We start from the raw sequence: 14,694 nt of genomic DNA, 5'->3' as shown, positions 1-14,694 counted from the left end.
CAAACATTATACTTATAAAATAATGAATATTTTATGGGTCTAATACAATTTTATTCCACCTATAAATTTTTTGTTTAGCAATTAGTTTGAGAATCCTTAAAAAATTATTTGCAGTGGAATACAATTTTATTTAACTTATTTTTCCATTGTATTGTATCTTAATTAATTTGTTATGTTTATTACAAGAATTTTGTTTTGGGTTAGAGGATTACTTCTTAAATTTAGATTATTTTACTACTAATAAAAGATATTTATATTGTGCAAGCAAAGTAAAATTGAAGAGAGAAAAAAATATAAATGATTTAATTCTATTTATATTTATTCTTAAATGTAATTGTAATATAATAGGGGTTTTATAAGATCAATGAATGGGTGCCAATAGTCTAACTCATATAAAAAACTTCCTCAAGTAATCAAACCTAGAGATGGCAAAATAACCCAGACCCGGACGAACTCGGATAATCCGGGCCGGGTTGAACCCGTACCGGAATATAAAAAAATCCAGGTCCGAAATAAATTTTAATAACCCAGATATATCCGGGTCCGGGTTTAGGTTAACCCAGACATGGATATCTAATTTTAATATTATTTTTTAATTAATTTTATTGATTAATCTAGATGTGTTATTGCTTGTAAATGTATTAATTTTTTATTTTTAGAATTTTAGAAATTGATATTGATTCATTGATCCGGGTTCAAAACCCGAAATTCGGAAACCCGAATTTTTCCGGGTTGAACCAGGACCTGGACTCGGGTGAAAAAATCGGGGTTAAAATCTGGGTCCGGAAAAAGAAAATGGTATCCGGGTCCAGATCCGGAAAGGCTAAACCCGGACCCGGACCCAGACCCAGATTTTGCCATCCCTAATCAAACCCTCAAGTCCAATCGGAGGATGTCCGTCCAACCCATGACTAAAAATTCATTATACTTTTGAAGAGGCCCATACGCATTGCAGCCCTGAACGTGATGGGAACAAATCAATCACTCTTAATTGTCGAACTATCCTTTACAGAGGAAATCAATTTGTAACTTGTTTAATTATTGACAAATTGGTAACGATAAATATAAGGATCTCTTATCTTACATTTAATGTAAGATACATCCTCACACATAAAACAGTATGTGGGCCTTGCATGACACATGTATTGTTTATGTATGAGGGTGTATCTTACATAAAGATGGCCAATGGGCCGGGCGGCACGAGGCATGACACATTTCCGTACGGCATGGCACGACACTAGCACGTTTCGGTGAGGCACGAGGCACGGCACAGCACACACGTGGGCCGTGCCGGGCCTAGAATTTTAGGCACGCGAGCCATAAAGCACGGCACGATTAGAGATGGGCTAAAGCACATCACGCGAAAAAGCACGTAACAAGCACGGTTCATTAGTGGGCTAGCATGTGACCCGTGAGCCATTAATAGCACGTGGGCCAAAATATATATAAGTAAATTTTTTTAACAAAAAGTAAATATAAAATATTATGAAATTAAAGTAAAATATCTTGAAATTAAATGTTTTAATATATTTTTTAGCATAAACTTTTAAAAATTAATTTAAATCATTAAATCTTAGTTTAAATAAATATTCTAATTTTTTATGTTTATAATTTATGAAATGAATAAGTAAATATCATGATTTTAATAAATAAAATTATAAATATCATAATTTTATTTATGATATTTATTTATGTTTATAATTTATTAAATAAATATGTAAATAACTAAATATCATGATTTTAATAAATAAAATTATAAATATTATATTATTATGTTGGAGGACTTAAAAAAGCACGTCAGGCAAGTTGATTTTTTTAAGTACGCTAAAAAAAAAGTTGGTGGACTTTTTTTGGACACAGCACGAGCCCGCTTGTGTCGTGGACCGTGCTGGGCTCAACTAAAAAAAAAGTAGGCACGGCACGGCCCACTAAATTAATAGGCCGTGCCGTGTCGGCCCACGAGCTCTTGTGAACCGATAGTTGCCGGCACGGGCCATTGGCCATAATTAATCTTACATTAAGACAGGCACAACAATTGCTTAAATATAAAGGTCACCCTATGTTACGTTGAGTGTAACATACACACACTCACAGCAATAGTAACAAATCTTATTATTTTACTGTTGCTGTGAGTGTGTGTATGTTACACTCAACGTAACATAGCAGTGGGCTAAATATAAATGTGTGTGCATTTCTAGGAAATAGTTCTATCATTAATTAGATCAGAATAATAATAACTAATACGTGCTCTAGTGTTTATAAGATTTTAGAAAACTGACACCCACGTGCTCTCTCGCGTTCAAGATTTTGTGATGCAAATGCAATGAAGAGTACTTGTTGCTTTTCAGTAGGCCGACTGGCGGCACTTGCCAGTTGCATGGATTTTCCCAGCGTAAATCATCTTTTTTTTCTGGCCATGTCTCTGTGCCTGACACGGAGAACTGTTACGCTTGTGAATTGTTCAGTTGACCGCATCATTCATTTGATGGGTTAGTAAACCTGGTCTCAATGAAACGCCTTCAGACAATCAGACAACCACAACTTATCAACGGGCCTAGCGACTAAGCCCGTCCGGCCTGGCCCATCCATTTAATTAAACGACGTAGTCTTCAGCCTTGCTTTATATTGTAAGTTTTGACTTTTGACCCTGAGAATATCAAGGCAATTTCGAGGAACGACCGAGTAAATCTGTACCTGTGTTTCTTCAGCTTCAACCGAAAGTAACGAACATGCCTACTCGCTGCGAAATCTTCTGCGAAATTCTGCTCGCGGTTTTGCTCCCTCCTGTGGGAGTTTGCCTCAGGCACGGCTGCTGCAGTGTACGTTTCTCCTCTTCTAACTTTCTGAAACATATTGTTGTTTTCTGTTTGATTTTTTATTGACATTTTATCTTCTATTTTTTTTCTTTTTGTTATTCTCTCTCTTAGTTTCCCAGGAAAACAATCTCAATTTTTCATCCCTTTACAAACTCTTTTGTTGTGTTGTATTCTGTTCGGTTACCATGAAACCAATAAATAAATAAATAAATGAAATAGCCACTAAAACCGTGCCGTTTTATTACTAGCTTTCCCGTTTGGTTTCCCGAGAAAATATGGCATCTTTCTCTATAGCCTTTCACTGCGTAGATTTTTTAGAGTTTGCCGATCAGGCTCTCTAATTCTAAATTTTTTTACTTCCACTCTGAAACGACGTAGTATTCTTGCTTTTCGCTTTACAGGAACGAATCAAAAATATCAGTCTCGTGTTTACATTGGTGTTGACTCTTCAACCGACGCACTGCATACACGTATTAGTTAAAGATGAGATCTTTTCTGTTTTTTTATAAATTAGGGCTCCACCTCTGTCCTCTTCCTTCATTAAGGCTCATCTTTTATAATCTGAGAGAGTGGGAATTTAACCGCAGCTTTGAGGGAAAAGGAAAATAGAAAAAAAAACACAAACAACAATGCCAAGTTGCTGTGAAATCTGCTGCGAGATTTTGATCGCGATTTTGCTTCCTCCTTTGGGGGTTTGCCTTAAACATGGTTGCTGCACTGTATGAACTCTCTCTCTCTCTGTCGCTCTCGTTTTCTCTTGCTTTCTGTTTGGTTACTTAGAAAAAAAAAATAAAAGTTTTTTTTTTCTTCAAGGAACGAAGCTCGATCTTTTCACATTTTTTTTAGTGACCTGACAGATTTGAACTAATCGCTTGTCACATTTTCTTTTTCAGAAATTCTTTTTTTTTTTTTTTTTGTTATTCTCTATTTGGCTGCGGAGAAAAAGAAGAAACCTTTCTGATCAAATTCAGCTAATTTTTTTCTTTAATTTTCTTGGCAACCAAACTGTGACAATTTGATCAGCAGCGTTAGTTCTGATTGCCATGAAACTGTTGGTCTTTTCTCTTGTAGGCTTCTTGCATAAATGGATAATTTATGGTTTGAAAAATAATGAGTTATTTGATTGTTATAATTAGACTAATTGGTTCTGTTTTTGCAGGTGGAGTTTTGCATCTGTTTGCTACTCACTATTCTAGGATACGTGCCTGGAATAATCTATGCACTATATGCCATTGTATTTGTGGATCGTGACGAGTACTTTGATGAATACAGACGTCCCCTGTATGCTCCAGGACCATGATATCTCTTTATGTTCTCTTGATTTTCTCAATAACGCTATACTGTCATGATGTTGAACTCTTTCCTTTATAAAATTGTTATCTAAGTTGTTTGACTTCTGAGTTTGATGAAAACTAAGTATTGGCTTAGTTTATGCTGAAACTGGTTATTGTGAAGAAAAAATGCGTGGTCTGGAGGATATCGTTGTGGTGTTGACAAATGTTTGATCGTATGAATGAAAATTATGAATCTCAAAACTCGGAGATTTTTGTTATGCAGTAAATACATAAATCAGTTGTCGCTACTAACTAGGTTTCATTTTGGCTAGACAATTTAATTATTTAGTGATATTGCATATTGGTAAATCTCTTGCACGAGGATCATGATTCATGATTATAGTTGTTTGTATTGTGATTTCTTATTATAATATTAGACTTGTATGATCTTTTCGGAAAATGAGGTTGAGGTTTGGAAAATGCATCCCCTCTCACTTTTTCACTCCAATGCAGAAAAGTGCCATACACCTTCACTTTCTCTGCCTTTTGTTGTCCATCTTCTCACTTCTCTGACCAACTGCACTAGAGCTAAATCTGATGTCAGGATGGTGGCTATGTATTATGAAGGGAAAACCAGAATTCGCATTCAATCCATCAATGCCGCCACAACTTCTAATCTCATACTTGTATCTTCCTTAGGACTCCTAAGGTGGATCTTTAGAAGCTGGTACGACTAATTTCATGGTGTTTAGTTTTTGTCTGCTGTTAAGATGTATTGGGACTTTGTTGAGTAGATAACCTCATTTCTAGCCTTATTGACTGCTGCAAAGTGAAGTCCTTGGTTGCCACCTGTCCACCTTTTGACGTGAGATATAACATTTCAGTATTCTCTAGTGCTTCTTGTAGCTTTGCTATTTACTGTCAATGTTCATTGAGTTGCCTTATATCTCTAATTGCTAACTACAATTCGTCAATTGATAGTCTGAGAATCTTATATTATTGATAATAAGATATGCTTTGGATTTTTAAAATAGATTCCTTGAATCCAAAAGTGTGTGAGAACTAATATGATGGGTTGTGAAATCTAAGTTGTAAATGCCTAATCGCTTTGAGAGCTTAGCGTTGGGAGCTAAGCCCACCTTGCACTGGGATGGTGTAACTTTTAGCCTGTGGTATCAATAATTATTAATATCTAGTAACTTTTAAGGTAAAAGAGAATAACAATGGTCTTAAACTTAACAATAGTCTTAAACTTACTCTTTGTTATTTTCATAAACAAAACTTACTTTTTGTCCATATTTATTTGAATAGCTGGGATGCCGCCTATGCTAGGAATAGACTTGTTGGTTGAAAAACATTTGTTAAAAAAAAAAAATAATAAAGAATATATTTGTTTAGCACTTAAGATTAGGGCTTCCAGAATCAGGTAAAAGGATAGTTACAAACGTGCCAAATTGAGGTATTGACAAACTTGGGTAATAATATTTCTTTGCAAATCAACATGTGAATGTGATGATGACGAGACTTGACTGTGTCCATAACCAACCGCACAATTATATGTGAAAGTGAAAGCAAAAGGTAGAAACAAAAACTGAAAATGGCTGGCAACCTGCATCAAAGAGAATCCCCACTTTCAGGGGCTCCTATTGTAACTATATGGTTTTTCCTTCTTTCTGTCCTGCTGCATGTATGTGGTTTGTAGCTGAACTGGTTAGATACGTGGATGCTTGGTTTCTGTAGGTATTATTTGTGTTGTGCTCTATATCACGAATCGTTCCGCCGATATGCTTAAGTACATGTTGCATGAGGAGTTTACGTTGTATATTAATTGAATCTTCTCTTAGTATTGCAACTTATAGAATTGTTAAATATGCGTTGTCTATTTTAGTTTCTCAGGCTACCCTGGGTGTTGTGGGAACAATTTGTTCATTGTTATCATTGCTTCGGCTGAGGCCAAATACTATCCATAATTGATGTTTAGAATTAGATTATGTTGTGTTGCCAATGCTGTTTTTAGAATCATGTTTCCACATTGCCTTGTATGTGGAAATGATGAGCGTTTACTTGATATGTGTGTTTCAGAGCTATATTGTGTTATGGGAAGTGTACAGATGAAATCATGAAACCTTAACAAGGTACAATATAATTCCAATGGGCAATGGATATGATCAACAGCTCCGCGTGACCCCATCAATTTCATAGATAATCGTAATGCCTTGCCTTGGCTTTCACACAGAGCCATTTGCGTAGTAAACAAGTTCATAAGCGCTTCTCGACTCCTCAAGAGTTTCATTTTTACCAATCGTAAAAGCGGTTCTGGAAAACTTATTTGCGGGCAAAAGCTCCCGAATTGTCTTAAACTGATTTGTTCAAATTCAATCCAATTTTGGCTTATAAATAAGTTCAGAATTGGTTTATGTGGATTCCCAAGTTGGACATGTTCAATTGACCACAGTAATTCATGTCAAGGTCACACAATTTATACACATAAGCATGTCACCATTCCCAAGTGTTGAGTTTATGCGTGCCATGTAAGTTGTAATAATATTTTATAAGACAGATGCCGAGTAATCTCCTATTAATAAAAATGAATAAAATATTAATGTGACTGTATAATCAATCTGAGTGGTTTGTTCGCCGACCGGCTCCCATATAAAAGCCATTTCTACAGGGTTATCAATTTCATTATCACAAAAAAGAGAAACAGAAAAATAGGAAAAAAAAAAAACGAAAAAATGAAAATGAACGATAAAGGAGGAGAAGAGACGACCGAGTCAGGACCAAGTTCAACCTGGGCCGAGTTGACTCACGAGTGCCTGATCAACATCCTCTCGCGACTCACTCTGGAGCAACGATGGATGGGCCCCATGTTCGTATGCAAGTCCTGGTTTTTAGCCGGAAAGGACCCGTTTCTCAACTCGGTGTTCGATCTCGAGACCCACTTCGATTCACTCACTGAGTCGCCTCGCTGGTGGATCCCCGAGTTTGAGAGAAAAATTGATTCCATGCTTCGTTCTGTAATAGAATGGAGTGGTGGTTCTCTCACCGAAATCAAAACCCGACACTGCTCCGATCGCTCTCTCAACTTCGCCGCTGAGAGGTCCGTACTTTTTCCGATTGGCTCAGCGTACTTTTTCCGATTGGCCCCTGAAAAATTGTTATTTTTCATTTGATTTTGATTGATTTTATGAATATATACTGACTGAACTGGAGCTTATGTTAATTTTGCGATTGTAATTGTTAGATTGAATTGTTGGGTTTTTCAATTCTGTGCTGGGGAATGAAATCATCAGCTGCTAACCATATATATAAGCATTTGTGTTGTATATTAGGATTGTGTTATTACTTTTGAACTTTTCTCTGTGGAATTTGATAGTCATGGTTTGGGTTGTGAAATTGGAAATTGTCTTATGTTAAATTTTCAGGTGCCCCAATCTTGAGGTTCTTTCAATTAAGAGCTGCCCAAATGTTACTGATGATTCGATGTGTAGATTAGCTTTTCGGTGTACCAAGCTTAGGGAACTTGATATCAGCTATTGCTATGAGATATCTCATGAATCTCTAGCTATTATTGGGAGGAATTGCCCGAATCTTAAGGTTCTAAAGCGGAATCTTATGAATTGGTTGGATCCTTCCCAACACGTGGGAATTGTCCCTAATGAGTATCTAAACGCATGCCCACAGGATGGGGACTCGGAGGCTGATGCTATTGCCAAATTTATGCCTAAACTCAAGCACCTTGAAAATCGGTTCTCTAAGTTGTCAGCTAAAGGCCTTGCTTCAATTTGTGAAGGTTGTACAGAACTTGAATGCCTGGATTTATCTGGGTGTTCAAATGTTACCAGTAGGGATATTGCCAATACTACATCCAATTTGAAACATTTGAAGAAGATTGTAAAGCCTAATTTCTACATTCCCAGGTCAGTCTTTCACATGGATAGGTACAGCCATTGGAGATTGTATGATGAACGATTCCAAACTGATGTTTTCCGAATTTGAATTGGCTATGTGAGTATCTTGGGGGAAGTACATCTTACACACGATGTCCAAGTCTGCGGCGTTCATGACAAGGGCTTTCCCATATTGAATTAATAGCTTTTACTTCTTTGTCATGAAACAAGATCATGTCCAATGCCGCTTGCTATGAGATGCTGTAATGTTGTTTTAAGCAGTATTTTATGTGGTTTTCTAGCTCTGTTTTCTGTTTGCTAGAAATGTACTTATTGACTGTCTTATGAATAAATCTCTTCATTTAAATTTTTGCCCCGGTCGTGTTATTTCTCTTCATCTTCATCTAAGATTTGAGAAGCACCCTTTATTTTTGTGGGTGTGGTGCGTTTGGGTATTGGAGAATAGGATAATGGAGTTTTATTGTTTTGGCTCAAGAAAAATTTCTGTGAATTTTGAAATCTTTTCTGATCATCCAACGGCCGGCAATCTATCACGGCATCAATTAGAAAGCCAGCATTGCATGGGATGGATGGTTTCTCGTCTAATCAAACTACATTGCAGGTTCACGTCGTTGGAAAAATAGTAACACAAGTTTATGTTTAAAAAAAAAAATTAAGGTAATCCTGGATAACCTAACCCCATTGAAATAAACTACAAAATAACAAAACTGATCTTCACAAATCTTACAAAATATGTAGCACAACGATGGTTTATTTAAACGTGCAATTATTTATTGCGCTTTTCAATGATTGAAATAATTAAAATAGTTAAGTACGGAAGAGGGATTTTTTCTTTTTTTGCCAGCACGGAAGAGAGTTGTTTATTCAGAACAAGGCTGGCGGAAAGTGGAATTCACTTGCTTTTCTTTTCTTCCCTCCCCCCCCCCCCCCCCCCTCCTCCCTCCTCTCCTAAGCTCTCAGATCTGGACCTAATCTCTGGTCTCTCTTGATCAAAATTCCTCTGAAAAATCTGTAAAGTAAGTTCTGCTGTGCTTTTACTTAGTTTTGCTGCTGAAACTTTTTATTTTGCTTGCTGCTGCTCCGCTTCATGTTTTTTGATTTCTGTTGCTGAGTCACTAGCTGTCGAGTATGAGCGAGTGATTATTTTTGCTGCTGATTCGATCCTTAAGGATGTTGCCAAAAATAATCACGGTGCATCTTTTCCTCGATTACTGAATATACAGAAAATAGAAAAGCATGAGACCTGATATATTTTTTAACTTTTTGACTCACGGTGTGATACCTACATTTGCTCCGTAGTTCATCTAGATTGAACTTTATTTATTGCAAGATCCAAAATCGTAGCAATTGGATATTTCTTTGATCACAAGATATGTTGAGTTTATTGCCAAATCTTCTTTTGTTCCCTTGTAATGAAATTCTCCGACCCTAAGTGTACTTTTCTAGTGGGTAAAATCTTGGGTGCTGCTGGTGTACACTTGTTCATCCTTGGGTTATTGGCGCGTGTATATTCACTTGCTCTCACACAAATGGTTGAGGGAGATAAATGATAGGAAATACAAACATGTTAAGGATCAAACAGGCGAAGAAGTTTACACTGGGAGTACTCAACACTTTCTCTTGCTAGAATGAGCTCAACTCCCACACTCGTATATAAGATTTGCATAATCTAGCCAGTGGCAAGCTCATTTTACTGTAGTCTTTTGGGCTACCAGGTGTATTGCTTGTTCTTATCTTTCACTTGATTTGTAAGCCTATTGCAGGTGGTAGACAATGGAAATTCACATATAGGAGTCAACAATTGTACGACCTGCCAAAGACACACCCAAGCATCGTCTCTGGATTTCTGACTTGGACTTGTTTATGGCAACATATCATGTCCCTCTTGTGTATTTTTACCAGCAGCCAAGTGATTGTTCTAATTTTTTTGATGCTGGAATTCTTAAGGAGGCTTTGAGCAATGCTCTTGTGCCGTTTTATCCAATTGCTGGAAGGCTGGGATGGAATGAAAGTGGAAGACTTGAGATAAGTTGTAATGCAGAGGGAGTTTTATTCTTGATGGCTGAAACGGATTCTGTTATTGATGATTTAGGTGACTTCACGCCAAGCTCGCAACTTCAGCAGCTCGTTCCAGCTGTCGATTATACAAAAGATATCACTTCTCATCCCCTCCTTGTATTACAGGTATAAGATGAGTCTGTTAGTGCAGTTGTTCGTATGTGTTAAAAGTTAGAATTTGAGGTTACTATTTTGGAATAATACAACATTAAATTTGAACTGGATAGCATGATGTAGCTTCAAATTTTCATATTTAAACATGTAGGTGCTTGAACTGAGAATTCTTAGATCATTGATGTGTCGAAGAATATCAAAAGACAATCAAATACAATTTATAACACACCTAATGCAGTTTTCACGTTATTGTTAGGTAACTTATTTCAAGTGTGGAGGAGCCTGTCTAGGAGTTGGGTTCCACCACACATTGGCAGATGGAACTTCAACTCTTCATTTCATCAATACATGGGCTGACATGGCATGTGGCTTTCCAATGACCAGCACACCGTTGATTGATCGAATAATAGTTCATGCTAGGGTCCCACCCTCTCCTTCATTTCATCACACCGAATATGATCCTCCTCTTTCCATGAATAACCCTACCCAAATTAAAGAATTCCAATGCAGTCCCGTGCCCACTTCTGTTGCTACACTTAAACTATCCCTTGATCAAATCAACACCCTTAAAGCAAGTGCAAAGAAAGATCATCTTGGAACCGATATCAATTACAGCACTTACGAGGTCCTAGCAGCTCATATATGGCGTTGCATGTGCAGAGCACGTAAGTTGCCGAGTACTCAAGCAAGCAAGTTTTACATTTCCATGAGTGGACGATCCAGATTGAATCCTCCAATCCCATCTACGTACTTTGGTAATGTAATCTTTTTCACTACTCCAATTGCATTATCAGGTGATATTCAATCAGAACAGCTGATTTTCACTGTCGAAAGAATTCGAAAGGCTGTAAAACAAATGGATAATAAGTACTTGACTTCAGCTCTTGCTTGTCTCAGACAACATCACGATGTAATGACACTGAGGCATGGACCTCACAATTGCAGGAGTCCTAATCTAAAGTTAGTCAGCTGGGTAAATTTGCCTCCATACGATGCTGATTTTGGCTGGGGACGTCCAGTATCTATGGGACTAGCTAATGTCATTATCGGAGGTATATCTTTCATATTACCAAATTCAACCGGTGACGGGAGTTTGTCATTGGTTATATGCTTGGAGACACATCAAATGGAGCTCTTCAAGAAGTTCTACGAATTTCAATTAGCATTAAGAGGAAAAATGTAGAGGAAGTTGCGAGTCATGATTTTTTTAATATGTGTGTAGAAGTATTATTAAACGTATATATATGTGCGTGAAATCAGCCACGGATGTTGTGATGAGAACTGTAGCAATCCAGTGTTCCAGCATAGTTAATAAATATTAGCTACTTATAAAGCTTGAAAGTCATGCGTTGCATCCCACGAGTGCTGCGTTTGTCGACATTAATGAATCAGAAACTGCCGTAATAAGTCTTACCAAGTACGTAATTAAATAGCTATTACGCTTGAAAGTATGACGGTATTACAGGCATACTCAATATTTTGTAGTACATCAATAATTCATATTATTACAAATGAATTGCCAAAGTATTAATACATATATCGTGCATTCCTGTGTTTCTGAAAGATTTAGTAACTGCACTTCTTTTTTCCCTTATATTCATCTTGTTTTGGGTTTGTCTTTTTAGGATCTGATTGGTGGTTGAGAAAAATAAAAATAATAAATGAATATGTAATGTGAACCATTCATAATTAATAATTTACTGAGTTGCATAATCCTTACAAAATACAAACAAAGAGTCTTACAACCAATTGGATTTTGTCACCAAGTATAAAGTTGCACGGTTCTTCATCATCAAATCTTATAGTGAAGATAATGTTCATAAAAGCATACAACTGTGGTCTCTGGGCAAGCACCTCGAATGGCAACAAAAAGTTGGATGCTGCTTATCGCGAAGCAAAGGAGACACATGGGACGTGCCCGATCTTTCTGTTGTTTTCGGTACTTCAGCTAGGCTGATGCTCCAAACGTTGAGTACATGGTAATAATCCTTATTAGCAACTTTAGGAGTTCATTAAACAAAATAAAACCACAGGTTTACAATTCAGAGTGCAGACTGATGATTTAGATTCCCATGCAATCCGATCTTAAGTATCAATACCTACATCTTACGTTCGAGCATTGACGAAAAATGTCGCAAAATAACTTCTTGAAGAGCTATGATCACCAACAAGCTCCCATCGGCAGCTGGACCGGGTAAAATGTATACCTCCCCATCCCAAATGTCATTGATTGTCCTCGAAAACACTGCCCCACCCCATCCAAAACTGGCACCATTCACGGGCATGTCTATCAATTTGCTTATAAGGAGGTTTGGACAACCGTAGGTGTGGGCCTCTCTCCTTAGAGCTTTTAAATCTGGCTGTTGCTTTAGGTAAGCAAGAGAAGAGTTCAAATACTTGTCATCCATCTGCTTAACTGCTTTATGAATTCTTTCTATTGCATGATTCAACGGTTCCGATTGAATGTCGCCTGATAAGGCCATCGGTGCACTGCTGAAGCTGACATTGCCAATATACCCAAGCGGGATCGTAGGATTCAATAATTTAGACCGCCCGTTTGTGGGAATATGTAACTTGGTAGCTTGATCAACGGGCAATCCTCGTGCTTTGCATACGCAACGCCATACATGTGCTGCTACGACCAGAAACCTGCTGTACTTGTTGGTGGTGGGTTCATGCTCTTTCTTAGATTTTTATCTAGGGATGTTGATTTGATCAGGTGATAATTTCAGGATAGCAGTAGAAATAGGTCCAAGGTTTTGATTAGGAGTAATCATGGAAGGAGATGAACTATATTCCATGTGATAAAATGAAGGAGAATTTGGGAGCCCAACGTGTAATATGGCCCGATCAATGAACTGTGGAATGCTAACTGGGGGACCGCGTGCCATCTCACCCCACGAGATCAAGAAATGACGTGTTGAAGTTCCATCTGCCCACGTATGGTGCACATAAAAAATGCGTAACCTAGTCAATGTGTACATAAAAAATGTGAAAAATTATGATTTATATATACTTGAGAGCACGAAAATGCGGAAAATGGAAGTCCCAAAAATGAATTCATGTTTAATTGTGTACCTGTACCAGTATGAGTGGATAGGAAGATATATCTTCATTCGAGTCAACAGGAGGCGCAAGATTCATAAGCTTTACGCTTGATTCGAAGTCACCAAGATCATCAATAGCACAACTTGTTTCAGCCTCCAAAAACACAACGCCCTCTGCGTTACACTATCTCAATTCTTCCATTCTCATCCCATCCCAATCTTCCAGCCATTGGGTAAAACGACACAAGCACATTGCTCAAAGACTCATTCATTAAGTCAGCTTCAAAGGAATTGGAACAACCGGCTGTTCGCCGTCGGTAAAAGTACACAGAAGCAGTGTGAATTGCCGGCACTGTTTGGTCCAAGTCCGAAATTCTTAAGCAATGCTTTTGAATTTCTCGGGCAGGACGTATAATTGTTGAAGTCTGTATTTGAAGCTCTTCATTTTTTCAAGTGCCACTGCGACCACCAAACCTATATTTGATGGACAAAACAAATAGTGCTTGTTACTTAAAAATAAAACAAATATACTAAAAGCATTTAAAGTAGAAAACAAGGAACTTATTATATTCTTAACAGAATGGGAGCATGCAAAAGCTAATTTTCTCTAATCTGTGTAGAAATTGGGACAGGTTACGGGTTGAAATGCAGGCCTATCTAAAATGTAAATGCATATAGCTAGAAGGAAGGGTTTACAGAGATTGCTTTTTTGTCCTTCGAATCCAACGCATAGCTTAGGTGCACTTAGCTTATTAAGCTGCATGAAACGGCTAATTAAATGTCGTTGGTTGGTGTTGTCTCTTCTGTCTTCATACCATATTCTCTGCTCATCTTGCAATTGACTTGTCTTTTTAAGATTTACTGATACATAGATGGTTGATCAAAATAAAAATAAAACAAGAAAAATAATAAATTAAAATATACATAACTGATAATATGCATTAGTTGCATGTAATATTCTTAGAAGGTAAATAAAAGACAAAATGAGAAAATAATTTATTTCGACAATCATGAATCTGCTGTTGGCTTATTAAGTGCGAATGTAAAAGCAGGGCACAACTTGTTTTAGCCTCCAAAAAAAATTAATATGTGATGTAAATATTTGTACAAAGAAAAGAAAGAACAATAATCTTGTAAACTAAGAAGAAGTAGAAGAAGAAGCCTGTGCAAGATAAAAAAAAAAAAAAAAAAAAAAGAACAAAATGGTTCGCTGTTAGTGTCCCACTGCCTACTGACCTTTATAATTAATAAAGATAATTATTTTATTGTTTGTGGCTAAGCCACAGAAGACTTCGGATGCATTCTTTAGGAGAATATATGTACTAAAATGTCCAACTTATTTTAAGTGAGAATCTAACTAATATTAAACATTTAATCTTTAACTGAGAGACGGGTCCTTTAAATCTCCAAGAATTAAATGAGAGTAGATAATTTTTGTTCTTTGACTGAAAGATTAGGATCCTTTCCTAGTGCT

The 14,694-nt window shown here is 37.0% G+C and overlaps 3 protein-coding genes across 6 annotated transcripts; all 3 read left to right on the top strand.

The window, feature by feature from the left end:
* Positions 1–2,648: 2,648 nt before the first annotated feature.
* On the top strand, positions 2,649–4,209 carry LOC102612753 (UPF0057 membrane protein At4g30660). Of its 2 annotated transcripts, none has more exons than XM_006473954.4 (2): positions 2,649–2,819; positions 3,976–4,209. In XM_006473954.4, exons 1-2 carry the CDS (start codon positions 2,730–2,732, stop codon positions 4,114–4,116), a joined length of 231 nt encoding a protein of 76 aa, XP_006474017.2. In that variant the 5' UTR covers positions 2,649–2,729; the 3' UTR covers positions 4,117–4,209. The 2 variants fall into 2 exon arrangements, with proteins under 2 accessions (XP_006474017.2, XP_006474016.1); XM_006473953.4 differs by lacking the exon at positions 2,649–2,819 and adding an exon at positions 3,356–3,535.
* Positions 4,210–6,673: 2,464 nt separating this feature from the next.
* LOC102613256 (F-box protein SKIP1-like) lies at positions 6,674–8,351 on the top strand. The gene is made up of 2 exons (XM_006473955.4): positions 6,674–7,190; positions 7,516–8,351. Exons 1-2 carry the CDS (start codon positions 6,826–6,828, stop codon positions 8,087–8,089), a joined length of 939 nt encoding a protein of 312 aa, XP_006474018.2. The 5' UTR covers positions 6,674–6,825; the 3' UTR covers positions 8,090–8,351.
* A 412-nt stretch (positions 8,352–8,763) lies between these two features.
* LOC102613545 (shikimate O-hydroxycinnamoyltransferase-like) lies at positions 8,764–11,514 on the top strand. 3 transcript variants are annotated; one of them, XM_052433470.1, is made up of 3 exons: positions 8,764–9,017; positions 9,755–10,185; positions 10,430–11,514. In XM_052433470.1, exons 2-3 carry the CDS (start codon positions 9,865–9,867, stop codon positions 11,354–11,356), a joined length of 1,248 nt encoding a protein of 415 aa, XP_052289430.1. In that variant the 5' UTR covers positions 8,764–9,017; positions 9,755–9,864; the 3' UTR covers positions 11,357–11,514. The 3 variants fall into 3 exon arrangements, with proteins under 3 accessions (XP_052289430.1, XP_052289429.1, XP_052289431.1); XM_052433469.1 differs by having other exon boundaries at positions 8,765–9,017; positions 9,765–10,185; XM_052433471.1 differs by lacking the exon at positions 8,764–9,017 and having other exon boundaries at positions 9,024–10,185.
* Positions 11,515–14,694: the final 3,180 nt, after the last annotated feature.

Source organism: Citrus sinensis, chromosome 9 (assembly GCF_022201045.2).
Source record: "Citrus sinensis cultivar Valencia sweet orange chromosome 9, DVS_A1.0, whole genome shotgun sequence".
NCBI classification, from domain to species: domain Eukaryota; kingdom Viridiplantae; phylum Streptophyta; class Magnoliopsida; order Sapindales; family Rutaceae; genus Citrus; species Citrus sinensis.
Note: the sequence above shows the minus strand (reverse complement) of the source record. Positions and strands in the feature narration are given on the sequence as shown.